At 41.0% G+C, this 27,772-nt stretch overlaps 3 protein-coding genes and 1 long non-coding RNA gene across 4 annotated transcripts; 2 read left to right on the top strand and 2 right to left on the bottom strand.

Annotated features, from left to right (window-relative positions):
* The first annotated feature begins 753 nt into the window (after positions 1-753).
* On the top strand, positions 754-8,541 carry LOC135676867 (hexokinase-2-like). The gene is made up of 9 exons (XM_065188522.1): positions 754-1,283; positions 4,127-4,277; positions 4,367-4,549; positions 4,782-4,856; positions 5,019-5,174; positions 5,327-5,425; positions 5,508-5,638; positions 7,731-7,812; positions 7,910-8,541. Exons 1-9 carry the CDS (start codon positions 1,012-1,014, stop codon positions 8,261-8,263), a joined length of 1,503 nt encoding a protein of 500 aa, XP_065044594.1. The 5' UTR covers positions 754-1,011; the 3' UTR covers positions 8,264-8,541.
* Positions 8,542-9,054: 513 nt separating this feature from the next.
* LOC103989801 (uncharacterized) lies at positions 9,055-13,049 on the bottom strand. The gene is made up of 3 exons (XR_010514456.1): positions 11,482-13,049; positions 10,413-10,527; positions 9,055-10,103 (listed from the first exon to the last, which is right to left on the bottom strand). It is a non-coding gene; the product is annotated as an uncharacterized LOC103989801 (long non-coding RNA).
* Positions 13,050-14,131: 1,082 nt separating this feature from the next.
* On the top strand, positions 14,132-21,458 carry LOC103989130 (lysM domain receptor-like kinase 3). The gene is made up of 11 exons (XM_018827415.2): positions 14,132-14,985; positions 15,539-15,622; positions 15,949-16,233; positions 16,977-17,122; positions 17,205-17,294; positions 17,400-17,505; positions 18,800-18,951; positions 19,032-19,129; positions 19,211-19,358; positions 20,355-20,462; positions 20,955-21,458. Exons 1-11 carry the CDS (start codon positions 14,394-14,396, stop codon positions 21,117-21,119), a joined length of 1,974 nt encoding a protein of 657 aa, XP_018682960.2. The 5' UTR covers positions 14,132-14,393; the 3' UTR covers positions 21,120-21,458.
* Positions 21,459-22,448: 990 nt separating this feature from the next.
* On the bottom strand, positions 22,449-27,299 carry LOC135676866 (putative ABC transporter B family member 8). The gene is made up of 9 exons (XM_065188521.1): positions 26,994-27,299; positions 26,843-26,897; positions 26,571-26,749; positions 25,808-26,265; positions 25,188-25,728; positions 24,923-25,102; positions 23,558-24,838; positions 23,050-23,465; positions 22,449-22,981 (listed from the first exon to the last, which is right to left on the bottom strand). The coding sequence occupies exons 1-9, from the start codon at positions 27,231-27,233 to the stop codon at positions 22,630-22,632; spliced, it is 3,702 nt and encodes a 1,233-aa protein (XP_065044593.1). The 5' UTR covers positions 27,234-27,299; the 3' UTR covers positions 22,449-22,629.
* Between the last annotated feature and the right edge of the window lie 473 nt (positions 27,300-27,772).

Raw genomic sequence — 27,772 nt, 5'->3', positions numbered from 1 at the left:
TAAGCAAGGTAGTCTCAAGACCGATGATATCTCAGAGAAAATTTTATTTACGACGAGTACATTAAACTGCGCCCCGTAGAGATGCAGTTCAGAAGGTAATGCATCAGAGCTGCATGACTTTATTGGCTGCTACAATGGCTTCTTCTACCTACGTTCCTCAGTGCTCGACTCTTTGCTGCTATCTATCTACCATCTATTGTGACGAAACACGTTCTCAAAAAATACAATTGCATCACAACCAGATGAATCGATCACTTGGTTGCGAAAATATGATCGGAGACCACAGAGCCTCGTAGAAGATTTCATAAATTAAAATATTTATCCTTGATGTCTCACGTCTAAACCTTAGACGAGACGACGTCGATTAGAATCACGAGGAGATGGAGTGGGAGAAAGAGGAGAAAAGGACAAGGAGGTGACGATGAAGTGGTAGGAGGAGATAATTGAGAAATCGGGATAGTAAAGTAATTTGGAAAAAAAAAAAGATAATCTAAAAATTAAGAAGAATAAATAAAAAATTTAAATATTATATAGTCAAAGATACTAAGTAGTTCAACCCAAATAATCCAAGTCAACGATGACCAACGACTGTCTTTTGTTTTCTTTTATATAAAAGATATTTATAGTATAAATGATGGGACGTCATCTGAAAAAATTGTGTTGTTGAGAATTTTTTTGGTAATTGACCCAATAAACTGTAAATGGAACGAAGTGGCGGTTTTCACTTAATATATTATTTTTATTCTATTATATCTTCTACACAGATTTCTTCCGTTCCCAGATGCAGCGAAGTCTCGTGCTGGTCTCCGAGATCTTTCCTTTCACCTCTTGGCGATCCGAATTAGGAGTAGGGAGCTGCACATTCCTCCGAAATCCCGACTTGTTGTTGTAATTTCGATCGTTCTTGGCGTCCAAAGGAAGGATCTTGGAAGACGGAGCCCGCAACCCTACTTGGGACGTCGTCGGGGGCTTGTCGGATCGGCTTGGAATCCTAGATCGGGGGGGAGGGACATGGGGAAAGTGGCGTTGACGACAGCGGTGGTGGGCGCCGCGGCGGCGTGCGCGGTGGCGGCGCTCGTCGTGCGGCACCGGATGCGGAGCTCGGGCCGGTGCGCGCGTGCCGCGGCCCTGCTCAAGGAGCTCGAAGAGCGGTGCGCCACGCCCCTGGGGAAGCTGCGGCAGGTGGCCGACGCGATGATGGTGGAAATGCACGCCGGGCTCGCCTCCGAGGGCGGGAGCAAGCTCAAGATGCTCATCAGCTACGTCGACAAGCTCCCCACCGGGTACCGCCCATCTTTCTCCTCATCAGATGAAAAGGAGCATAATTTCTTCAACCGATTCTTGAAATCCAGCTGCATTTCTCATCGGATTCTTGAAATTGTGGCTTGTTATTAGGTCGTAAATGCCTTTTTTCTCCGTGACATCAATAATTTAAGTAAATTCCTGCTTGCATATCTAGATCGTACTTGGATTCATAGGGTGTGGGGGTTAAGGTGGGGGCCTTGCCCAGCTTGTGTTGTGATTGTGAATATGCCTATTGTGTCTTCTCTGGCAAGAAGAGTTTTGGTTTTGATTGCAAGGATCATTTTTTCTTGATATCTCTTTCTCCCTTCTTCACGGCTCCTGTCCTAACAGGCAATTCGCAGTTGTTCTTGATATCTTTGTTGCTTCTTAATTTATTTCCTTTTTCATGGCCACTCAACTACATATCTGATGAAAATATTTTAATTCTTGGATTTCTGAGCAACCTGAAAAGTATTTCCTTGCGCTCATTAGGTCCTACGTTTTTGTTCTTTTGTACTGTAGATGCGTTTCTGCTTCCTCCATATATGATACCTCTCTTTTGTGCCTGGATTATGAATGGTTGACTTTGGGACGATACACATCTCGCCTAACCACACCACCTATATGTGTGTGTGTTTATATATATATATATATATATATATATATATATGTATGTATATATGTATATATATATATATGTATATTTATATATATGTATGTATATATATATATGTATGTATATATATATGTATATTTATATATATGTATGTATATATATGTATGTATATATACATACACACCCACACACACACACACACACATATATATATATATATATATATATATATATATATATATATATATATACATATATATATATATATACATATATATATATATATATATACTGTAAAATGAAAAAAAATCAGAAAATAGCATCTCTTTTTGTTGCTTTTTCAAATAATTGCTCCGACATTAATATATTTCTCATGATTATAGTCTGAATGAACTATTCTAGGACATCTCTTGGTTGGTGTTCTTTTTTAATTTGGCTTATGGCAGGTTATCTGTACATTTTGTTGGATGTTATGCCTTGAGCCAGTGGAGTTCGTTCTATATCTTGCTTGTATTGTTAAGTGACCTTCTGCCTTTCACCCTTAACTGTGTAAAAACAGCTCCTGTCTCATAATCTCAGTTCACTCAAGATGGGTCAGCCATTTAATTTTCCATGACAACTACCTCAGATCAGGTTAGAATCCAATAGTTCAAGTAGAACCAACCGTAAAAGTCATCCTTTTTCTACTGTAAACATGGGAGGATATTGATGTCAAATGCATTATTTGACTCTTAAATCCTGGTTTGCATGCAGTGACATGAACTTTGTTCTTTTCTCAATCTTTGAGTGCATAAGGCTGCCTTTACTAGAGGTTCCCATGTCACATAGATCATGATAGGGGCATTTTTATATACGGATGGGCTGGCCTACAAATATTACCATAAAGTTACACAAGATCATGCTATTAAAAGTGAAACTTAGAAGAAAATATGGTACACATAGCTAGACGATGCTTTATATACTCTTAGCATAGATTTGAGCCATTCCTTTTTGGTTGTAATTTTTTTTGGTTCGTTACTAATAATTTACTTGTAATATGTTTCCTAGAATAGCAGTATCATTTTATTATATCCTTTTCCTAAACATGGATTTATATATCTCCATATTCCTTTTGTTAGCCCTGCATCTCTATAACAAGCATAATCCACTATATGACTAGGGCTCCTGCTTCCTATGCTCCAATTTTATGCCTCATTGAGAAAGCAACAACTATATGAATAGAATTCCAGCCACAATCGAGCGGCCCATTATCCATCTGCAGGCTTCCCTAGGCGGCTGGGATGAGCACAATAAGGTTGATGTCAGGGCCAGATGACATTTCGTAATGGTGGAATTCTTATAATAATTGATCCATTGCATACCTCATTTTATTTTGCATCAGCTGACGTTTTCCTCATAAATTAGCTTTGCCAGGTCTTGAACTTATCTATCTTGGTAGTTTTAAGGGAGAAAAAACTTAGGTTTCACTCTTTGGGAAAACCTGGCTGAAGTTGCCATTTTGCAGCTATCTCCTGGTCTCTGGGTCTCAGAGTCCTTGTTGTTTTTCAAACATTAGTTGCTAGGATGGGATTCAAGCACCATGTAGTGTTGACATAACATTTGGTTCTAGATCAGTGTAACTTTGATTAGATAGACTATTTTAAGTCTCAACTGAGCAGTGAAAGTTCAAGTAGATGGATTGTTTTAATTTCTCACCCATGGCATGCATTCTGATGTTAAGGCTACACAAGCATTGGCATAGGACTTTTGGTTAGCTGAAGCTACCTTTTCAAGCATTCCATTCGGTGTTATCAAGGAATAGTTTGTTTTATCGAAAAGAGAAGTTTCAATTTTAGTTTGGGAGGAACCACGTTACCAATTTCTGTAAGTATGCATGTGGAGTTTGGGATATTCAAAAGACATTGTTGTTTATTATGCATATGGTATTTGCAAGTTGTTCATGAGAACAATAAGATTTTCACAGTATGTTAGAAATGGATTATCTTTTATAAAGAAATAGACATTGCTTCAGACTTGTCATTTGGGATGTCAAACTTAGGTAGTTTATGTAATTACATGTAACATTTTCACATTTGTTTACTGCTCTATATATACAAAGAAAAACACTTCTCAAAAATGAACTTAGAGCATGGGATTATATTGTTTCTACACTTTATTGGGCACACTATAGATTTGCATCTATACTCCAAAATTATATCTTTGACACCTAGAACACTACTTTCACAGGGATGAGACAGGATTGTTTTATGCTTTAGACCTTGGAGGAACCAACTTCCGTGTCTTGCGTGTACAACTAGGAGGAAAGGAACAGCGTGTTGTCAAGAAAGAACCTAAGGAGGTTTCAATTCCACCCCATTTAATGGTTGGAGGCTCAGATGTGAGTGAAGTGTTTGGTTGTTATGCTTTTAATCCATATTATATATCTGGCGGTACCTAACTTTGTTAAAATCTGAGTATGATTTTCAGGAACTGTTTGATTTTATTGCTTCAGCTTTAGCAGAGTTTGTTGCTTCTGAAGGTGAAGATTTTCACATTCCTGTCGGTAGACAGAGGGAACTTGGATTTACCTTCTCTTTTCCAGTGAGGCAAACTTCTATTGCATCAGGCACCCTTATTAAATGGACAAAAGGTTTCAATATTGAGGGCACGGTAATTTCTGAGCAGATTTTTATTTTCCTTGAGATATTATATCTTCTTTGCCATGTGCTAATTAGCATTCCTTAAAGTAGCCATTAGTGGCCCAAGCCATGCTTTTTGAGTTCACCTTTTTAAATGGACAAAAGGTTTCAACCAGCCCTTCTTTATGTGTATGCTTAATCTCTTCCTTGGTTTAAAAAGAATCATTTCTCAACGTAGGTGCTGCTGCTGTTGTTGAATGCAGGTTGGGGAAGATGTGGTGGCGGAATTGACCAGGGCCATAGAAAGACAATGTCTTGATATGCGAGTTTCAGCACTGGTACATTCCTCTTGTTATTTTCCTTCTTCCAGTTTGAGATGAAGGCTCAATTGACTGAGATTTCAATATGTGGCTCCTTGACTATGTGGTTAATCAATTTTTGCTATGGTCTTATCTAGATGACATTGGGTGAGATAACAATGGAAGTAATTTTTAATGTAGGTTAATGATACAATCGGGACATTAGCTGGGGCAAGATACTATGACAATGATGTAATTGTTGGTGTGATATTAGGCACTGGTACAAATGCAGCCTACGTAGAGAGAGCCCATGCGATACCTAAGTGGCATGGTCTCCTACCCAAATCAGGAGAGATGGTAAACAAACTCTTTTGCCTGACTTCAAAAGTTATTTCTTTTTCCTCCTTGGATTATGGCAGATTCAACATATAGTAAAACAAGGTTCGTACTATATAGCTCTTGGCAAGGTTTATTGACTCCCACTACGTTTTTAAATTTTGCTGTTATAGGTTATCAACATGGAATGGGGGAATTTCAGGTCATCTCATCTTCCTACGACAGACTATGATCAAACATTAGATACCGAGAGCTTAAACCCTGGTGAACAGGTGATGTGGATATAGATGACTGTCCTTTTTATTATGAGGATTTGTAGAGATGCTAAATATTCAAGTAATTTTGTCATGACAGATTTTTGAGAAGTTGATCTCTGGAATGTATCTGGGAGAAATTTTACGTAATGTGCTTCTGAGATTGGCTAATGAAGCTGCCTTGTTCGGAGATAGTGTTCCACCAAAACTTGAAACCCCATTCATACTAAGGTATAATTTACGCTGTTATCAAGGAATTATTACACTTTGTGCATAGATTCAGTTAAACAGGCATTAATGATTTAATGCATTCTGGAGAGATTTACTGCAGTTAATTGGCTAAATTATTGTGGATCACAAAGACCATGTAGATAAGCTCTCTAGAAATATACTGGTGTAGATAACGATTTTAGTGCCATCAATTTTATCAAATTGTTGGAATCAAAGTTTTGGCCATTCTGCTTCTGTTGTTTCTTTTTCTTTGAACCTAAATATACCTGACTGGTGTAACAATGGCTGAACACCAGCATCCAAATTGTGCATATATCATATGCCTGCATAGTAGACCAATTTGCCTTTTGAGTTCTGGCTGTGGAAGAGAGGAGTCATAGACGAGGGGAGAGAAGGAAGTTTGCTCTGATGGCACACATAATCTGCCTGTGTTTTTTACGTTCTTTTTATAAGCCTTCTAAATGCTTCAAGGCCATGACACAAGTTTCTCTTCTTAGAAGTCACTTCATAGGCTGGTACATCAGACATATCCAGTATATTGAGTTAGAAATTGTCATATATGTATTGACTACATGTAAGCACCATATTTTGTCATTTTTGAAATAAAACTTGGTTCAGGCTTGTGTTAGATATGATATTTATCGGATCACTCTCAGGCTGTTCCCAGTGGTAGTTGCATATATTTGATATGTCCACAAAATTTTCAGTGTTCCATGTTTTTTCAACTTGTGTACACTCCATTATGAGGTGAATTTTTTGTGGTATCTATCATAATATGTTTTCTCCCTTTGATAAATATAGCAGTATTATGTAAAGCTGACAGTGATCTAGTAGGGATGACAAAGGGTCGGGTTCTGCTCCTACATGACCCAATTAAGCTGGATTAAGGTACTCGCTAGTTGAGTCTAGGACAAGTGCTGGTAGGAAAGTAGGTACCAGAGTTGGGTCTGAGATGAGTAGTTTATGCGGGTGGGTTCGGAAATAAATAGCGAGAAAGTCATGGGTAATCTAGCATTTTACCATTCTAGATAAGTGCTTATGTTATCAGATCAGGTGATGCGGTCTTTCAAAAATCATGCTACAAATACCATCACTGGTACACTTTCACACCCAAAATGAAGCCGTTCAAATTAGATGTTGGTTTCACAAAGAGCCAGTACAGCGAAAAGTCTAGAGCATTGTACATCAATGAAATGCTTCTACTGATTTTTCTGTAATATTTGTTTTTTCTTTCATAGTTTGACATGAGGTCCAAATATTAAGCATTGTCCCTGACTTATTAATTATATTAGGCAAGGAACAGTTGCTTTATAAAGTTTACCAATAAAATATCTCTATAACATTGGCAGAGAACAGTTTGTTTCAGATCAGCTTCAGCCATTTTGGAGTCTAAACTGAAAATTGATTTGCTTTTATCTGAATTGGCAAAATGGTCTACGTCGTAGAATGGCAGAAATCTGCTGGTTTCAGTCAGTTCACCGGAAAGTGGAAACCTATTATACCCAAGTTGTCATGGACAAATTCTGAATGACAATTCTCTGTGAACTTTCTTTAGGTCCTGTTCCCAACCTCTTTTTATCTATAGCAAATAAAAGCAATTAAGGGATCTTCTCTTGAACCTTCCTTCGTTTCATTCATTCTTCTGGCAGATACACTGCTCAAGTTGAGAATGTGGGAAGTTGTTCTTGAAACCTGGCATATTTGTGAATTGCAGTTTGTTTAATATTCTTAGATCAGAAATATCTCAAGGCTTTGGTCAGATAAAATTTGAATCTCAAATTTCTTTTTGCCCATTGTTTTCTTATACCTGAGCTGCTACTCAAGTTTGAAGATTCCATTAACTGAAATTTAAAAGCAAGATCAAGAAAATTTTATTGGTTAATTTCGTTGTCTAAATTTGTGATAACTAGCAGATTGTTGCAGTGATTTAGGTTGAATTTTTATTGATTCTGTAAAAATATGCTTATATGTGATTGAATTGGTGGTCTATAGCTCTCTCCTATGATCAAAAATTGTTTTATGTTGTCAAGTCTTGGTCTCTTCCAGATTTTTCAAGAGCATTCTGAACAAGTTTTTGAGATGAGATTTGCAGGACCCCAGTCATGTCAGCCATGCATCACGACAACTCACCTGATCTTAAAGTAGTTGGGACTAAACTGAAGGAGCTCTTGGGGGTATGATCACTTTTGTTCCCACTGTACGTACCTGGCAGCCGGTTGGCTATAGTTGTCATATTTTTCAAGAGTGTTTTGCTTTCTCTTTGCATTCCAGATCCCTAACACTTCCCTCAAGACAAGAAAAGTGGTAGTCCAGGCATGCGACATCATTGCCAAGCGTGGGGCTCGCTTGGCTGCTGCTGGCATCGTTGGTATCCTGAAGAAGATTGGGCGTGATTCTGCAGCCAAGGATGGTGGTGACACTCCGAGGACGGTTGTTGCCATCGATGGTGGGCTCTATGAACACTACAACATATTCAGCGAATGCTTGCGAAGCACGGTGAAGGAGATGCTTGGAGAAGAGGCCTCGGCTTCTGTTGTCATCAAGCTGGCCAATGATGGGTCAAGTATCGGAGCAGCTCTCCTTGCAGCTTCCCACTCTCAGTATCTAGACGTCGAAGAGTCCTAAAAGGGTATCTAGTTCAGGCAACCTTTTGTACATAACCATCGAAACCTCGTATCCTTTTCTCTCTTGTATCTTAATTTAACCATTGCGGTAGTATATATAATGGTAGAGGGAACACGATGTGGTCACCTCATAGAAGGAAGCACAACAGAATCTTATATAGAGGATGTTGTTGCTGTCCTGCCCCTCTTTGTGTCCGTTTCTTTCTCTTTTCTTTCATGGTGCTATTGTCTCTTCACTATTAACCAATAAATGGAGGGGATACAATAAGTTTTGAATTCTGTGGATTTGCTGTTGTCTTTGCAGCTGTTTCTTTGCCAGAAATGTTCGCTCTCTGTGTTCATTCGGTGATCTCCTTATGTCATGGTAATGTCCTCTTTTTTTTCCTGGCATTGGAGATTGGATTTTGTAGCTCAGCTTCTCATTGTGGTAGAGGAACTGAGTTGTCTTCACTTGGGCGATTGCAGCGTAGCAAGATTTGCACATCGACAGTGAGGAAGAATTGAATTTGAGTGATTGTAGCGTACTATTACTGATTTGAGGTTAAATATTTTGGTTTCATAATTAATTCTCATTAAGGTAATTGTTCTATCAAGTCTGATCCTGATATATCATCATATTAGAAGCGGCCAAGAAATATCATTAAGAAAAAACTATCCAATGGGGTATTTGGGATTAAATATTTTGATTTGATAATTAATACTCAATAAGTTAATCATCTCATCAAGTTTGATCATGATAAATGATATCGGAATCGATATGGTATTAGACGTCGTGAATCCGATCCCGATAAATGATACAAGAACCGATCTTGTATTGAACATGATAAAAAAATACATAAGAAAAAAGAGGTTAGAAGATGTGTCATAAAAATATCACTGGATTAGAATTTTACATGCACGGCAACACGTACGAAAGGGGATACAGAGAACTTCATCGCCCTGATCGGAAAAGCATCGGCTTCCTCCTCGTTCGCATTCTTGGTGATGAACTGATCCAATCCAAGCATGTCCACTGTATTCCCACAAGGCAGGCACGTCCTTGACTGCCTCTTGTATCTTTCCCATCCATATATGTCTCTTCTTTGGACGCTCTTCACGTACAGGTCTTTCATTTGCCCGGGAACGTAGTTTCGTCCCATGATTCGAACTCTGCTTCCTGTTGAAGCCTTCCAGGAAAAGACTTGTCTGAAAGCGAAGAATCCGCCCTTGTCCGAAGCTGGAATCATCTTCGATACATACGGCATAAGAGGGCCGTCCTGATCACAGTTTCTGATTGCATTTGTATACACATCATCGAGTGGACCTTCGTACACGTTCTCCGCACGATACTTTTGTGCCTTGGCAGGAGAAGGAAGGTGGAAGATATCATCTCAAAAAGGGCATCGCTTGCCGGCAGCCAAGCTTGCATGAACCTCTTCGTTAAAGCTTTACCCGTCAGTTGTCTCTCCTCTGCTATCATGGTGACACCAAGTTTCTGCAGCATGTCACCCACCACCTCTCTTTCTGATCCGTCATGCAAAGATCGATGATTTGCCCGGTTGGTTCATAGCAAAGTTGGACAACGCTTACAGGTAGGAGAATCCGTGTTCTTCAACTCATTCTTCAACTCATCGACTCCAAATTTGGCTGCATACTTCTTGGCAAAGCCCAGCCATGCAATCCGGCAGAGAAAACAGTCCGGTGCTCAGGATGGACTTGAACATCACCAAGAAGGGGGTCTTCGTAGGTAGCCATGACCACATCTGCAGTCTCAATGACACTGTCGAAATGTCTGATACGCTTCCTCACCTTCAACCTGGAGCTCCAAGAAACATCTGTCATCTCTCATTACTCATCGTCTTCTGTTAGACAAATGCAATTTACCTAATCAGTATCGTGACAAGAAACTACAAACAAAGAATAAAACTAGAAGAAACTAAAAGTAACTTTTGATTATGAATTCTTCGTGCAAAAGAGATCATATCTATCATCAACAATTTATTCTTAATGTACAAGTAGACGTCTGATAATCTACCGAGATCTTTTCTTTGAAGATGATCAATAGGTATGTAGAGAACATCTTTTCATTTTCTTTGTCAGCAAACTATGACACCAGTCTTAGCACCCTTTCACACCATAATATTACTTTAAATAAGAGAAACATCACATACCATGATCAACATGAACAATGACAGACATGTTGCGGATGTCATGCTTCTTGTCCATCATATTCCGGAGCTTTTACACTGTGAACTTCACCATCTTGAACACACCCAGCTATATATCCTGTCGATTGCAACAATTTGTATCAGTAACACAGCTCAAACAAAATATGACCAGATCATACAACTCTTACACTAGTAGGAAAGAATATATAAGCAATATCGGTGCTTGCTAACTTATCAGTTTAGTATCCCTATCCAACAATTTCTACAAAGCAGAAAAATAAGAACACAACCAACTTAACGTCAACATGGATCTAGATTAGATTATTTCATGAATTCCAGTGATATCGACAGTAAGAATTTGGTCACGGGAAAGATACTGTCACTTCAATCGAAAGAGGAGAACTACAACAAAAATAGGCTGCTACGAGCACCAAAAGAGAAAGAAAAATTGACAATAAGGAGAGATAGAACATAAATTGATCGAGCACAAAATTTCGAATATATCAGAGGATGTAACTCACGACGAAATGAGAACAAGCACGAGGTGGAGATCACGAGGAAGGAGACGACGGCCCCCAACTCTGCACTCGATATCTATTAGTCCATCGGTTGAAGGGTCGGCACTTGAACTGTCGGCACGAATCTTAAAGCGATTGACACGTCCTCAACTATCTTATCTCGCAGGGGAAGTCTGTGAAGACTATATGATACGTTCATGGGCTAATTATATATTAATTATATAAAAATTATAGATTATATTTTCATGATCTAATTATTTTTTAAAAGATTAATTAGTTATTTTTAATATTTCGATCATTATTTTTTTAAAAGTTATATTACAATTTTTATATTTACGAAAATAAAATATTAAAATTTATATATAAGATTAAAAAACAATTTTATAAAATTATAATTAAAAGAAAAAGATTTTATTAGAACAACAGGTCAAATGTTTCACTAAAATCGTAATTTTAATATAATTTTTGAAAATATAGATATTGAGATTGTAAAGATAACTAATTAGGATAATATGTAACTAGCCATGCTTTCATTGAGTTCAGGTTTTATTTACCGATGTGCCACTGATCATACTCCCGATGCCCGCTCGCTTCCCGGCGTTCCTCCGCCCTCGCTCCGTGATCCGCTGTCGGTGCTCCGCCATGGCCGCTGCTCTCTCGACAGATCGACCATATACCCGATCACGACCTGGATCGGCTGGATCGGGACCGGCATCACGGACTCGATCGGGGTGCCGAACTCGCCGGCTCCTCCGCTGCCGTAGCGCGCGCCAGCAATGTCGTATTCCTCATCGTCGGCTACCGTTCCGACGTCCGCCGAGTCACCCTCGATCCCTCCGAAGGAGCTCTCTCCGGCCTGGCCCCGGGCTCCATCCTCGTCTACATGACCACCAGCGACCTCACCCTCGCAGCCGAGATCGCTGGTAGACGGGCGGAGCAGCTGGGGCCGCTGTTCGGGGTGCATGGGAACGGCGAGGTACAAGGGCGGAGCAGGGCAAGGGGCAGAGTGCCAAACTCGGGAACCAGATTGCGATCGCGTCGACGATGGTGGGGTTGATGGAGGGGATGGTGTACGCCCACCTGTATGTCTCGCTTTCGGCGCACGGGGAAGGGGAATTGGGGATCCAGGCGTTGATTCTGGCAATAGAACGACTCTAACAACAGTGAGTTCAGCCAAATTAGTGTCATCATCAATTTTAACCTCGTTAGTCTAACTCAAATCTGTTAATCCTGATTAGTCTAACTCAATTTTAACCTCATCTATAGGTTTATATTTGCTACACAGAATCGACATGGAATTTGAGGTAATATTCCGGAAAATGTAAAAAAAGAAGAGCTGTAAGGAAGACTGCCAGGCCGGGCCGAGCACAAGGCGTCTTTTATCGGTGGGTCGTTTTGCCGAACACATCGCGGGCGTTGCATTCCCCGTTAGCCCATGTGGTGTTTGATGCAATGTGCTGTGTCTTTCCTGTTCTCTCTGCTCTGTTTCTTCCACTACACTAACCTGTTTGGCTACCAAGTGAAGGCTCTGTTGCTCATCCAAGTGACGATATCCTTTCTTACACATTTAACACTCTACCAAACCCATGTGTACAAACAGCGATCCCAATGAATGCGCATAAAACGCCATCATCCTCCACATGAAGAGAACAGTCACGCCGTCCCCACGCCTTGTCCCCTTCCCAACTGCAATCCATTAGCTTATGAATACCAGGGGGCCGAGCCTACCTACCACAGCTCGTTTCTTCCGGCACAAGGGAGGACCCATCACATGCTTCATACCAACCCGTCCCACGCACCAGTCTTGCAAAATACTCTCCCTCCTTCGTCTCTACTGAGATCGATAAGCACTTGCACTGAAAGCGAGAGCCATTATACTTATGTTGATTACAATACAAAGCGTGGAGGCGGTGGAGGGCATGATGCCGATGACAAGCCTTGCGGTCTCTGGTAGCGTACGCCACGAACGAGAATAATTCCAGACTGGAAGATTGATTGCTGTCTTCCATCATGGCTTTGCTTTCTCTCTCATCGATATGACCGCACAGTTTCACATGAGCATGGGATGTGGGGCCCGTTTCCTCTGCCATCGTCCTTCAGCTTTCCTTTCCCCTTGGGGCTTCCGGTTCATCTTGCTGTTGTGGCTTCGCAACGAAAGCTACACATCCGTGAAAAGCTTGTGACGTCCGATCATTGACGCCATGAACGCCAAGCAGCCTGTGGAGCTTGAAATACGTGTAATTTTCGATTTGGGAACTGTTCTCGTGGTTTAATTAATTAGCCTTCCGATCAATAAATTTTCTCGCTTACTGTGGTGTTGACTCTGAGTCAAGAACGTCAAACGTTGTCGATTCTCTCGCACGTCGTCGTCCCTCAAGATCTCCACTCACGTGGGCGGTTTTTGGCTGCGGCAAGTGTCACGGTTAAAACAGGGAACGCCCAGTTTCCATTGTCGCGTACCGCATTTGTGGGGACCCACCCGTACGTTTGCTGGGAGGAGAAACGTGGTTCCTGTCGCAGCCGAACAGGAGCGGCGTGGTGGGCATCTAAGATGACATTTATCACCGCAGCATCTCTCGAGGTTCTTGCGGTCGACACGTATCGACCCCACGTGAGGTGCTTTGAGCTTCGCGCTCCGGAATCCAAGGGTCAGAATCCGGCGATCACGGCGGGCTGCTAGAGAACTCCGCAGGATGGACGGCCGAAAGCTTCCGTGGCTGCGTTCGATGGATCTCGTCACGAGCCAGAGACCTGTTTGGGTTGGCCTGCATATATTTATCCATTGGATTCCTTAGGAGAAGGGTGTCGTCAGAGCGTAACTGTGGATTTCCCATTCTACCCATGTATATATCATCCTCGTTTTCCCAATGTTACGTTGTACCATAGTTCAAGCAACATCTCAATCTAATTATAATCTCATTCAGTGTTTATGCACTTGAAAGAAAGAGAAATTTTAATTAATGAGTGAATACACGGACAAAATAATGCTATCAGTGGAGAATTATGTATAATATTAAATTTATTTCGACAAAATTGAGGGAATAATTGGCGTTATCGTCGTACATGCTTTGACGATAAGATGCCCAAATTACTTATGAGTAGTTTCGTAATATGTTGAACCAATTCAGGGCATTTCAAGTACCTCAAGTAATCCCCGCCCTTTCCCTCTTGCTGTTCGTTTGTGATCTCTCTCTGTCTCTCTCTCTGGTTACAGTGGGAGATGCTGTGACGGCTGCAAGTCCAACCGCAGTAACCCTCAGCTTTCTCACATCCTCCATAATATTGCTGCCATAAAACCCAATCCTCTCCTTCCTTTCTCCTGCATCTGAGCTTTGTTAACCCATATCTTTTCTTTTCCCTAATTGTCTCTCATGAATTCGATCAATTCCTTCTTCTAATCTGAGATTGTGAACTTTCTTATATTTTTCTTGAATTGTTGGTTTCAAAGGTCCTATTTTGGGCGCAAATGGATCTCCTCAAGATCGCGCTCGCCGTCTCGATCCTGTTGATCGTTGTCTCTCCCTCGGCGTCCTCGTCTACGCCCCTCAATTGCTCCGACACGACGCGCGTCTGCACCTCCTTCCTTGCCTTCAAGGCGGGCCGCAGCGTCCCCCTCTCCCAAATCCAGAGCATGTTCGACGTCTTCCCTGAGGACGTCACCGCGGACGAGGGCAGCAGCCCTGGCTACGTCTTCATCCGCAAGAACTGCTCGTGCCTCTCCAACAACGAGTACCTCACCAACACCACCTTCACGGTGCGGGAGGAGGTGAGCTCTGTGTATCCTGTGGTCGCACAGTCCTACCAAGGGCTCGCCTTCCTGCCCAACATGACCCTACGGGCCGCACGGGCCAAGGCCGTCGTGTCCCTGCACCTGCTCTGCGGGTGCTCCAGCGGGCTGTGGAATTACCTGCTGACCTACGTGATGGAGGACGGCGACTCGATCGAATCACTGTCGAGTAGGTTCGGAGTCAGTATGGACAGTATCGAGACGGTGAATGGGATGTCCGGTCCTGATGGGGTCGTCGTCGGCGACGTTTATTACATCCCGCTGAATTCTGGTGAGCTGCCTTCCGATCTCAATAGGTTCTTTTCCCACACTTTTAAGGTGGATGATCACGTTTTTATTTGATAGATAATTTTCTTGTTCAATTACACCTTCTAGAGATGTATTTTGAAAAGCCATTACCCCAAATAATTGAATTGAGTTGGTGTTCCTTGTACTCAGTAAGCATGAACTCTTAGGAGAAGATGAAGTCAGCTTAATAATAATAAAGAAAGCTTTTTGGTATATTGGATATGTCCAGGAAGTTAGGGAGTAAAGTACTAATTGTAGACATCCAACCAGGTAACCTGTCGTGTTTACCGGATTCCTTTTGCACAGGTCGAGAGTCTGATCCATTGCTATGGCACCTTATGCCTCTGTTGTTTTTGCTTAAGTGGCATCCAAAAAAAAAAGTTCGAAGAAAAATTTCTTGCTGAATCCCCTATGATAACAATCTTAATGTATTTTCCATACCCATTTTTCAGTTTTTTGGAATATACTACATACCTCAACCAAGTTATGTTTGTTAGATGCACCTTCATTCCTAGAGTTTTTTTTGCCTTTTGTAGTTCCTGGCCTGCCTTACTCTTCAGATACTGGAATCGCTCCTTCTCCAGCTCCAGCTCTCTCACCACCATTGACCACATTTTCAGGTATGAGATACTGCATCTTCTTTTCTGTTAAAATAGGTAATTATTTCAGTCATTTCAGATTATGTTTCACATTCTTCCATGTTTATGCTCAGTAATTATTTTGATGAGAGATGCAGTAGATAAATTTGCCATTTGTTTCACAGAATTTCTGAATATTTTAACAGATTTTTCCCCATTGAATGATAATTGTTGATAATTTCCAATTTCTCTAGTTCTTATTTGATAACTAAAAGGAGCCTTGATTAACTCTCACTAAATTCTCAAGAAGACATATACATCCATTAGAGAAATCTAAAAGATATTCCTGAGCCATTGTGTTCTTGCAGCCAAGACTGTGCATCAATCAGCTGGTTTCCCTTATGGATGGGTTTTTGGGAGTATGGGTGTTTCTCTTGTTCTGATAATTGTGGCACTGTTCTCATTCATTTCTTTCAAGTCCTTCAATTCAAGGAATGAAACAAAAGATCCTGATCGGCCTGTGTCCCTTAAGTTCCATATTCTGCGGAACACTAGCTTCTGTTGTGCTTCAGGAAGGTATCTCTGCTGTAAATATGGGAATCTGAAATCAGCTACCGGGGATGCAGGAAGTCACCATGTCAACATTCCCAAAGGTCAGTTTGTGATCAATATCATTTCACGTCATATATGTGGTTATTTGGTTATTTGGAATAAAATTTCCTCTAATCATGTGTTATGTCAAACAGTTTCTTCTTTTTTCAGTATTTGATTTGTATCAGTCAAACAGTCGAATCTCTAATAACTTTTCAAGTATTTGTCACCCGTAGAATGAGTTTGATATGCTTTTGTTTGGTATCAACTTGTGAGAAGTACTAACATATATATATATATAGAAAACTTTGTAGATCCCTGAAAATTGTACATGGCTTAAATTGGAACCTAGCATAAAATTAACTAAAATCTTGATCTTCCCTGCAATGGGCTCTTTTCTATTATACTTTTTAGAAATGACAGGAAAAGATGATCGATTAGTCACCATCATATTTAGATTATTAAAGCACTGTAAAATTAGTCAGGCATCAATCTTTCTAAATCTTTTCAATTAGGATTTCCATGGTAATTTGAGCTGCTTATCTTTGCTAAAATTTCTTCTAGGGAAACTGCTGGTTAAGGTACTATTATCATGGTGGTTGTTGTCTTTATGATTTGCATGTCTGTTGTTATTATATAGCTACATGTTTGCATAGGATATTTCAGTGTGTTTGAAGTTCTTGCCTTGCAAGAGGCTGAAACATAACTTATGTCATTGGACTAAAAGTCATTATTTTTCTTAACGTCTTGCTTTCTTTTACTTCTGAGTCCCACAGTATCACAAGTAGGTTCTCTTACCCTTCAGGTATGGTGGGTGATGCATTTGACATGGAAAAGCCTATTGTCTTCAAGCATGAAGAAATACTTTCTTCTACTGATAACTTTTCTGATACAAATCTACTGGGCCATGGGAAATATGGTTCTGTGTATTATGGGGTCCTTCGAGACCAGGTTTGTAAGGTTTTGGTTTTTGCTGTGGAAAAATCTCTGATTTCCGGTTCGTGACTTTCTTTATGGTTACAATGATGTATAGGAGGTTGCAATAAAAAGAATGGCTGCTCTGAAAACTAAGGAATTTATGGCAGAGATGAAAGTGCTCTGCAAGGTCCATCATGCTAGTCTGGTAAAACTGCTTAAAGCTCATAGTATTTGGTGCTTTTTTAACTAACAATTATGAGGTTTATATATCTTTAATCTTTGTTTTGCATTATACTTCAATTTTGTCAAGGTAGAATTGATTGGTTATGCTGCAACTGATGATGAGCTCTTCCTCATCTATGAATATGCTGAGAAGGGTTCACTCAAGAGTCATCTGCATGATCCACAAAACAAGGGTATGATTTCTATTTCATGGTCCTTTAGTGCACAGAAAGATGGAAATAGTTTTGTGAATTTAAGCACACAAAACCAGTTAATCCATTTGCAGCACGAAAAGCTTAGACATCATCCTTGTTATATTGTGTTCTACCATATTAAAATTTTATGGGTTTTTTCCTGTAATTAGTTTGCTAACTTGCATCTTTTGTGGTAATTTTGATGATAACATCTCCAACATTAAGAAAAGGTTTACATTGTATTGCTGCAATAACGGTGAATGCACCCCATGTATGGTACATGTATAAGACACCAGATCTAGGAGTTCTAAATTCTATGTACTTTTATTTGTAGAAAGGTCTACTTAAGCTTTATTCAAGTAAGGCAGACAAATGAAACATCTTTAGGTAAAGGGCTTTTAAGTGATAGTGAATTTTACTTTTTTGTGATTCTACTTGCATATAGAACATGATAAGGCAGACAAATGAAACACCTTAAGCTTTATTTGTAGAAACGTCTACTTAAGCTTTATTCAAGTAACGCAGACAAATGAAACATCTTTAGGTAAAGGGCTTTTAAGTGATAGTGATTTTTACTTTTTTGTGATTCTACTTGCATATAGAACATGATAAGGCAGACAAATGAAACACCTTAAGCTTTATTTGTAGAAACGTCTACTTAAGCTTTATTCAAGTAAGGCAGACAAATGAAACATCTTTAGGTAAAGGGCTTTTAAGTGATAGTGATTTTTATTTTTTTGTGATTCTACTTGCATATAGAACATGATAAGGCAGACAAATGAAACATCTTAAGCTTTATTTGTAGAAAAGTCTACTTAAGCTTTATTCAAGTAAGGCAGACAAATGAAACACCTTTAGATAAAGGGCTTTTAAGTGATAGTGATTTTTTTTTTTGTGATTCTACTTGCATATAGAACATGATAAGGCAGACAAATGAAACATCTTAAGCTTTATTTGTAGAAAGGTCTACTTAAGCTTTATTCAAGTAAGGCAGACAAATGTAACATCTTTAGGTAAAGGGCTTCTAAGTGATAGTGATTTTTATTTTTTTTGTGATTCTACTTGCATATAGAACATGATAAGTTATTCAGTAGCTTAAAAGCAACCTAGAATTATTGTGTGATCACATTAGTGTACAAGTCCAGCTAATATCTTCCATCCATCTTAGATATTATGTATGTTTTATATAGTTATACTTATATCTATCATGTGACACTTGTATAAGACATTGTGCTCTGTCATTTGGATGATTTCCCATTTAAGGTGCACAACATGCCTTTCTCTTTACGTACAGGACAGACGACACTATCTTGGATATCTAGGGTTCAAATTTCACTAGATGCTGCTAGAGGCCTAGAATACATTCATGAGCATACCAAAAATCATTATGTTCATCGGGACATCAAGACAAGCAACATCCTGCTTGATGGTTCTTTCAGAGCAAAGGTTTGACCTGGCTTAATTGTGGTGTTGCCAGTGCTTTGTTCTCTGTAAGTATTCATAGCATGAACTCTTCCCTTTTGCAGATATCAGACTTTGGGCTTGCTAAACTTGTTGCAAAGACAGGTGATGGAGAAGCTTCTACTACTAAAGTTGTTGGAACTTTTGGGTATTTGGCACCAGAGTAAGTAGATACATAGACATTTTTTGTAATTTCCTTGTGGAGTATCTTGTCAGTAGTAACTTCCTCTTATAATTTATGCAGATACCTACGTGATGGTCTTGCCACCACAAAAAGTGATGTTTATGCATTTGGGGTTGTCCTTTTTGAGCTAATATCAGGCAAAGAAGCAATAACAAGGACAGAAGGAATGGTTTTATCTAATTCAGAGAGACGTTCTTTGGCATCAATAGTAAGTCCTTTTGTTAAATATCTGTTGGCAACAGATGCTTAGATGTTCCAAAATTTAAATTTATAAAATTATCCAACATCAAATTTTTTTTAATTTATCTGTTTGATACAAGTTCTATTATTGTTTAAATGATGAAATAGATTATTCATCCTTGTAATCTTAAATAATTGGCTGATTTTGTTGTTAGAATATTAGTGTCTTCCTGTTTGCAGACCTAGAGATTATATGCATTTTTACCAAATGTTTTTCTTGATCTTCTGAAATATGAGAATGACGTTGTTATGTGCATTGAGAAAAGATGCAGCAATCTAGAACCTGAAGACAAGATGGTATGCTTGTCAAGTTTACTAAGTGTAGAACAAAAGCAGGACAAGAAAAGGAATCAATAATTCACACGTAGAATCTTTTACAGATTAAAACTTGAATGTCATTTAGGAAATGTTACAGAAAGTTGCTTTTCAATTTAAATTGTCAACCTGGTTAAATGCCTTATAATCAAAAGCCAGAATATTGAATCATAAACTGGTGACTACCTTAAAGAAATTTAAATGCAAATTCTGATGACAAAGTGCAAATTTCCAAGTAGCATATCTGTTGCCAAGGGCATTTATTAATGTACTTACTGAATAATATTTTACCTAAACTTGTGATGTTCATTTGATCTGCAAATCAGCATCTAGTTCTAATGTTTACCTTCCATCATGCTTCTTTATATCACCCGTTTTAACTAGCTTTTGACCTTTTATGTTAACATTGATACATGGTCTTCAACTTTAACTGCAGATTTATTTACATGAAAATTTATTTGTTGAACTGCCAAAGAGTTTTACTTGCAAGTAAATAGCATGCTGTCTTGTCGAATCTATATCTAGTGTTTTCATCTGACAATTTTTTTCCCAAAAGAAAATTTTAAAAACGTTATTCATCTGACATTGATTCTGCCAGCGGTAATCTTTTTTAAGCATCTCTCACTTCTAAACTGCTGAAACTTTCCAGATGTTAGCTGCTTTGAGAAACTCTCCAAACTCAATGAGCATGGGAAGCCTGAGAGACTATATCGATCCCAGTTTGATGGATCTGTATCCTCATGACTGTGTCTATAAGGTGAGTGTTTTCAGCTGATTAGATGGTTAATATAAGTTTCTCTTCTTCATGTCTAAGTTTTACAGAGCTCATATTTGTCCAAAATTTAAAAGCACGAATCTGTCAAAATTCAGTTAATCAAAATGTAGATGTCAGGATTACCTCTGTTAATGATTGAAAAGTTATTCTGGACTCCATGCTAGACACATTCAATTAGTTTGTCCTTTGCTTTATTCTTGTTTGTAGGTCCAACAACCATCCTATGACAAAATTGTCATATGCTGTTCTACTAGCGGTAAAGAAAGTCATTTTTTTCTCTTATGCTTTAATTAGATTTTTTGTATGTTATAAAGTTAGTAAAGAGGTTGCACCATCTTGGTAACTAACTACTAGTATGACCCAACATGTTTACATAACACTAGCAGTGACATCGATGAATTCTTTACCATTCTGTTATTTAATGTTTTAGTAATGCTAGAATCTGATTCGACTATTCCTAATCCTTTTGCTAAGATGGCAATGCTGGCCAAGCAATGTGTGGATGAAGATCCAATATTAAGACCAGACATGAAACAAGTGGTGATTTCTCTGTCCCAAATCCTGTTATCTTCCGTCGAGTGGGAGGCAACATTGGCTGGGAACAGCCAAGTCTTCAGTGGCCTCGTACAGGGAAGGTAATTAGTCGGTCAAGTCTTCCTTCCTCGAGCATAATGCTTTGGGTTCTCGACTACCCGTCTTCCCCGGTATTGACTAAAAGTGTATATGAAGATGATGACTCTCTCTGGCGTGCTATGGGTCATTAAAATATTCTTGTCATCTGTATTCTTTTGAAGTATGTCTCCGGTACGAGATGTATTTGATAAAATGTGCATTAGAGCATGTATCGTTTCTTGAATGAGTTCAACTGGACTGGTACTTCAGGGTGACACATTATGTGGTCTGGTAAATTGCTTATTTTGTTAGCATCAACATGTAATGTTTATGTAGTAATATTCTATCCAATCCTATGTTTGTTCACTTTCCCCCAAAGTTAATTCTTGATTATTTTACTAAAATTCCGATGATGGAAATGTCATAAAGACCCTTCCATCTATTCCATGCAACGCGAGATGAGTTGCGTGTTCTATCGCGAAATGACCACGTCGCCCGTGAAAAGTTTCCGGGGTTATTAGATCACTGCAAAAGTACTAATGACCATTCGTTCGTTACCCTCACGTGTCCCTTCTTTTTTATTGGAGGAAACCGGTGGTTCCCGCCTGTGGGACCAATCGTTCGTTGTAAGCGGGCGCCGTTTTTAAAAGCCTTAATTCTCGCGGCACCACCGCCACACTGCTCTTAACGACCATCGGTGGCGGCTCCCAGAAGCCATCGGCCTTCGCCCCTGCATTCTCCTCCTCCGCCAACGATCCGATACTGAAGCCGACGATTCTTGGATCGCCCTCATCTATGCGTTCGTGGACTTCGCTCGCCCTTCGTCGTCCTCCTTACACAGAATTGCGGTTAGGGTTTCTTCTTTTTCCCTTTCTTTGCCTTCACGATTTTGTACTCTGAATTCCATCGAATTCAAATCTCGATGATAGGGCTATGTGGTCATTGATAATCTAGAGTTGCAGTTAGGATTCCTTTTCTTTGCTGGCTCGGATCTTGATTGCAAAGATCGGTGTTTCTTTCAACCTTTTCTGGGCACTCTCCTTCCCGAAATCCCTCTCTCGTTCGTTTCTTCATGTAATTTCGCAAGGGAAGAAGAATTGCTCCGTCCATTAAATCTGCATCAGATATATATATATATATATATATATATATATATATATATATATATATATATATATATATATATATATATATATATATATATATATATATATTTATATAGCGTCGCTTTATTGGAGCGTCACAATTTTATGTAGGAAATCCATTGGTTTTAATGCCATGTATTTTAGTAACAGAAGCTTAATTATCCATTAAGTCAAGTCTTAGAAAAAGACTAGTCACAAGTAAATCATGACATGCTTCTAAAACCTTTGCTGTATCGTTAATTGGAGAAGACATGTCATGTCATGGAAACTATCCACCATTTCAGATCACATCTCGTTAAACTCTCTCTCTCTCTCTCTCTCTTGTGGTTTATTTGCTGATGCCTAATAATGCTGAATGCATCGCATCCTATGAAGCTGTATTGATTCCTGCATCATGCAGATAGAGCAGCGAGGTCGAAGAAAGCTCCCTTCTTGCTCATCAGCTGAGCATAGGTTCCACGCTCGACCACCCTCCCTTCCCCTACGAAAGCAATGGAATCGAGCTTCTTGATGGTGTTGAGGCGGTGGGCCACCACGACGGTGGTCCTGTTCACCATGATCCGGTCGAGGGCCTCCTGCACTGCTCGTTCGGACTGCACATCCAGTGCGCTGGTGGCCTCATCCAGCAGCAGTATGGTGGGATTGCGCACGATGGCTCTCGCTATTGCGATCCTCTGCTTCTGCCCCCCTGACAACTGCACTCCTCGCTCCCCGCAGTCAGTGTCGTATCCATCCTTCAGCGATCTGCATCGTAAGAAATTGGAGCTGTTAGCTTATGCGCGTACTGCTTCACAAGTGACGGGAAGACTCACGATATGAAGTCGTGCGCATTGGCGGCTCTTGCGGCTTCAACGATCTCCTCCTCGGAGGATTCCGGCTTTCCGAAGGCGATGTTGTCGCGGATGCTGCCGGAGAAGATGACAGGGTCTTGGCTGACGAGCGCGGTGAATCCCCGGAACCAGATGATGTCCAGTTCTCTCACGTCTGTGTTGTCGATTCTGACGACTCCTCTGTCGACGTCGTAGAACCTCTGGATCAGAGAGATGACGGTCGACTTCCCGCAGCCGCTCCTGCCGACCAGCCCGACGCTCGCCCCTGCCTTCACCTCCAAGCTGAATTCTCGCAGCACGGGACACTGCGGCCTCGTCGGGTACGCGAAATCCACCTTCCTAATGTCGATCTTCCCTTGTATCTTCTTCAGCTTCCTTTCATCACTTTGACGATCCATCTGTCCTCCACCAGACAATAGAAGAACGCTAATCATCAGTCGTCGAACCACGATGTGAAAACAGAGAGAGATGGCTGGAAAAGAGAGCTTACATTGGTAGATCCTGGAATCAAGGACTGTCTATCTAACACCTCGAACACCGAAGCTACTGCAGTTGCTCCCTTGGCCAGGTCGGAAGTCATGCTACCGGCTTCGGCAATCACCTTGCCGGTGCTTACCAAGATGAAGAACGTCTTGAACACATCTCCAGCCGATATCTCACCGGACTGTGCCAATTTCCCTCCGTACCAGAAGTCCAATGCCCATGACAGAAAAGAAAGGCACGGCGAGCTTCCTGTCGCAATTCCGGCCACCCATGATTTCTTCCTCGAGGCTCTAAGGGGCTCCTCCTGGGCTTGCTTAAAGAGTCCAAGCACCTTATCTGCGCATCCAAATGAAGTGACCATTTTGTGGTTGTAGACAGCTTCTATGGCAATCTGAGTGCTGATATGCTGGGCCTTCGCCATGCCTACTGATACTCTGGACAACACCACCTTCTTAGCATAATAGCATATCATCGTCGAGGGTTGGATGGCAATCATGACCAGAGCAAGCTTCCAAGCTACTATCAATCCCATACTCATGGCGATCACCACGCCGGATGCGGTTTGAACCAGCAGGGATATGCGATCGGCGACCAGTGTCTTGACGAGGGAGGCCTCATTGCTTAATCGCGAGCACAATGCGCCGCTCGAGTGAGACTCTTCGTCGAACCATGCTGCTTCAAAGGTCAGAATCTTCTCGAGCACCCGTAGCCGGACTCTTTTTGTTAGACGCTCCCCCATGTATGCGAAGTTATAGTGCTGTGAGAGGTTGACGATGATGGACACCACCGAGAGGGAGGAGAATATTAAGGAATACCGACGAATAATAGCTTGCATCTCAGCATGGTCCTGAAGGAAGAATGCTGCAATCATGCCACCGATCGAGAAGGCATAGATGGGTTGTATGGAACCGTAGATAATTGCTGAGATGCTGCCAACTATGGCTTGTTTCCATTCTGGCGAGTTCATGGCGAGAAGCCTGGAGAAGGACGGAGCAGGAGAAGAAGACGTGGTGGAGGGTTGGTCTTCGGAGAACACCGAGAAGGATGCTGGGCTGGCTCTGGTTAGGCTGAGGCGGCTCGCACTGCTTCTCGTGACAGAAGAAGGCCTAAAGCTCTCTGGTTCTTGATCGATATTGCTCGATATCCTCTGTAATTTCACCAGTCGCGAGTAGTGACTGTTCCTGTCATTGATTAGGTCGTCATGGGTGCCCATTTCGACGATCCTGCCGCAATCAACCACCGCTATTTGGTCTGCGTTCTTTATGGTGGAGAGCTTGTGAGCTACCACCTGACCCAGCACAATGGCAAGCACTATTACGATCTCAATGCTAAAATATTCGGTTCTACTCGGAAGATGAACAGTATATTTTACCAGTGTTGTTCTTCCCATGGAAGCTTGGTCGAGAGCATTCTGTACCAGCTTCTCTGATTCCGAGTCGAGCGCACTCGTGGCTTCATCAAGGAGAAGGATAGCAGGGTTCTTGATGATAGCTCTGGCAATGGCAATCCGCTGCTTCTGGCCGCCCGATAGAAGTGCTCCTCGCTCTCCAATCTGCAAACAGAGTCTCAGATTGCTGATGTATCTTGTTGAACATAGCATGACCGACATAAATCCTTGATGGGATGCACTCGATTACCTTGGTGTCATAGCCTTCAGGCAGCTGTCTGATGAAGTTGTGAGCATTCGCAGTCATGGCGGCTGCGTAAATCTCGCCCATGGTGGCATCAGGTTTGCCGAACAGGATGTTCTCCTTTATCGATGTCCCGAAGAGCGCATGATCCTGGCTGACCAAGCCCATCTTCTCTCTGAGCCACTTCAGCTGCAGCTTCTTGATATCCACACCGTCGATCCTCACCGTTCCCACATCCACGTCATAGAATCGCTGCAGCAACGCAACGGCGGTGGATTTCCCGCTGCCGCTGGTGCCTACAAGCGCGATGGTCTCTCCGGCGGGGACCCGAAGGTTGAAATCCTTGAGGACGACAGTGTCTGGTCTCGATGGGTAGGTAAATTGGACGGAATCGAATTCAACCTCGCCATGGATGCCATCCAGTTTGATGCCAGTGGGGTCTTCAGCGTCGATCCGAGGTAATCTGTTGATCCTCTCCAGTATCCGCTTTGCCGCGACCGATGCTTCTGTGAAGTGCTTCACCTCTGGGAGTGCCATGCCGAGGGATCTGCATGAGAAGTGACGCCTGACGAATCGAACAAGAACAAGCTAAGATATATATCCAAGGAGGAACGAGAGGTACTCACAGTCCACCCAAGACGAACGAGATTCCAGCTGCATAAATCCTGCCTCCACTCTCGCCATGATACATGACCAACCTGCCCCCATACCACGCAAGAAAAGCCCATATGGCAAAAGACAGGCCGGTGCTTCCTACTGCAAGACCTTTGGCAATACCCTGCTTGATTCCTAGTTTCACAGTCTTGTCCAAGATAGCGGCATATCTCTCCACTATGCTCTTCTCAGCAGTGAAAGAATAGATGGTCTTTATCGAACCAAGAGCCTGTTCTGTGATCCCATTTGCCTTGGCATATGCCTCACGGGACTTGTGCGAAAGGTAGAGAAGATACTTGCCATAGATGAGGCCTGGAATTATCAGAAGCAGGACAAGCGGTAATGCTACCAGGGAGAGTCTCCACGAGAAGTAAGCGGAGAACGCCAGACCAGAGACGAAGACCGAGGAGTGCATGATAAAAAGAGGCACCTGCTCATGGAGAAGGGACAGCTGAATTCAGAAAAATCGAAGCGTGATCACATAATTTACATCAGCTCATTCTGAGCTTTTTATCTCATGTTCTTGCTACATATATTACGTTGTTTTGTTTGATGCACATGAAGTCGAGGATCATATTTATCGTTCCCAGTGAGGAGTAACAAAGATCATGTATATTGTAGATCATTCCCAAAGGATCCGTTAATCGAGAACACATCCAATGATTCATCAATCGTTCCAAACAGGAAGAAGAAAAAGAAAGGCAGTGATTGGTAGGGTTCATGAGCGATGATTACCTTCTCGCTTAGGACCTCTTGTATGAGACAAGTATCCTTGGAGATACTGTTAATGATCTCTGATGTGGTGGCTTCTTGTGAATCAAAGAATGCAACCTCTTGCCTGAGAATAGCTTCCAAATACTTGTATCTGATCCGTAGCACCTGTCTTTCACTTGTTCTACTCCAGCAATACCCTTCTGCAGACACACATCATTCCATTAGCATAGCTCTGTGTCCATATAACAGATCCAGATAAGGTCACAAAAGAAATCTGAGCTCATAAACATTACCCATGAAAGCCACCACCAAGACTGCCGATCCTAAGTAGACAAAGTACAGACAGTACTGGCAAAGAGGAAAAGAATGCCTGTTATGAGCAAATTTGATATCCTTGGCCTTGTATCAGCAAACCCATATCGAAGAATTGAGTGAGCATAGTACCTTTTCGACGTTGTGCATGAAATCTGGATGGTTGTCTTGAGCCTTGCCATAACCTAAGCTATTCATGACATTGCTGGCAAAGAGGAGAAGGCAGTTGATGGAACACCCATCTCCAATCGCCCCGATTGTGCCTAGCAACATCAAAACCACATCCACCCAATCAACAAATGTGAAGACTCCATTTTCATGCCTCCTTTCTCTGCTTTCAGCTTCCTGGTTGCCCTCCTTCAGTTCATCCATCTCCCAGCGTTCCACAACTCAAGAAACACTGGCCTATTCTTCACACAAGTGACTTCGTTGTGTGACTTCCATGGACAAACCATACATATATATATATAGATACATATATATATATATATATATATATATATATATATATACATATATATATATATATACATATATATATATATATACATATATATATATATATACATATATATATATATATACATATATATATATATATATGCACTTGCATGATTGTGCCATTAATGGGCTGACCTCACGTTTCAAATACCAAATAAAAAAAGTGAAGAAAAAGGTTGCTAAAGAAAGGTCTCTCTTTGCCAATAGATCTATTATCATGTGCTGAAATTGGGTATGGTCTCAACTTTAAGAGCTGTAAAAAAAAAATATGAATCTTACAGAGGAAAAGTCTCAGGCTTGAATGCAACTTTTGAATTCTTCTCTTCTTTTGCAAGCATAAGGGAGGTGCAGTGACATGAGAAAGCAACTGAATGCCCTCTTTCCAACACATTCTTTTCTCGATGTTTATT

This window comes from Musa acuminata, chromosome BXJ1-6, assembly GCF_036884655.1.
Source record: "Musa acuminata AAA Group cultivar baxijiao chromosome BXJ1-6, Cavendish_Baxijiao_AAA, whole genome shotgun sequence".
In the NCBI taxonomy this organism is placed as follows: Eukaryota; Viridiplantae; Streptophyta; class Magnoliopsida; order Zingiberales; family Musaceae; genus Musa; species Musa acuminata.
Note: the sequence above shows the minus strand (reverse complement) of the source record. Positions and strands in the feature narration are given on the sequence as shown.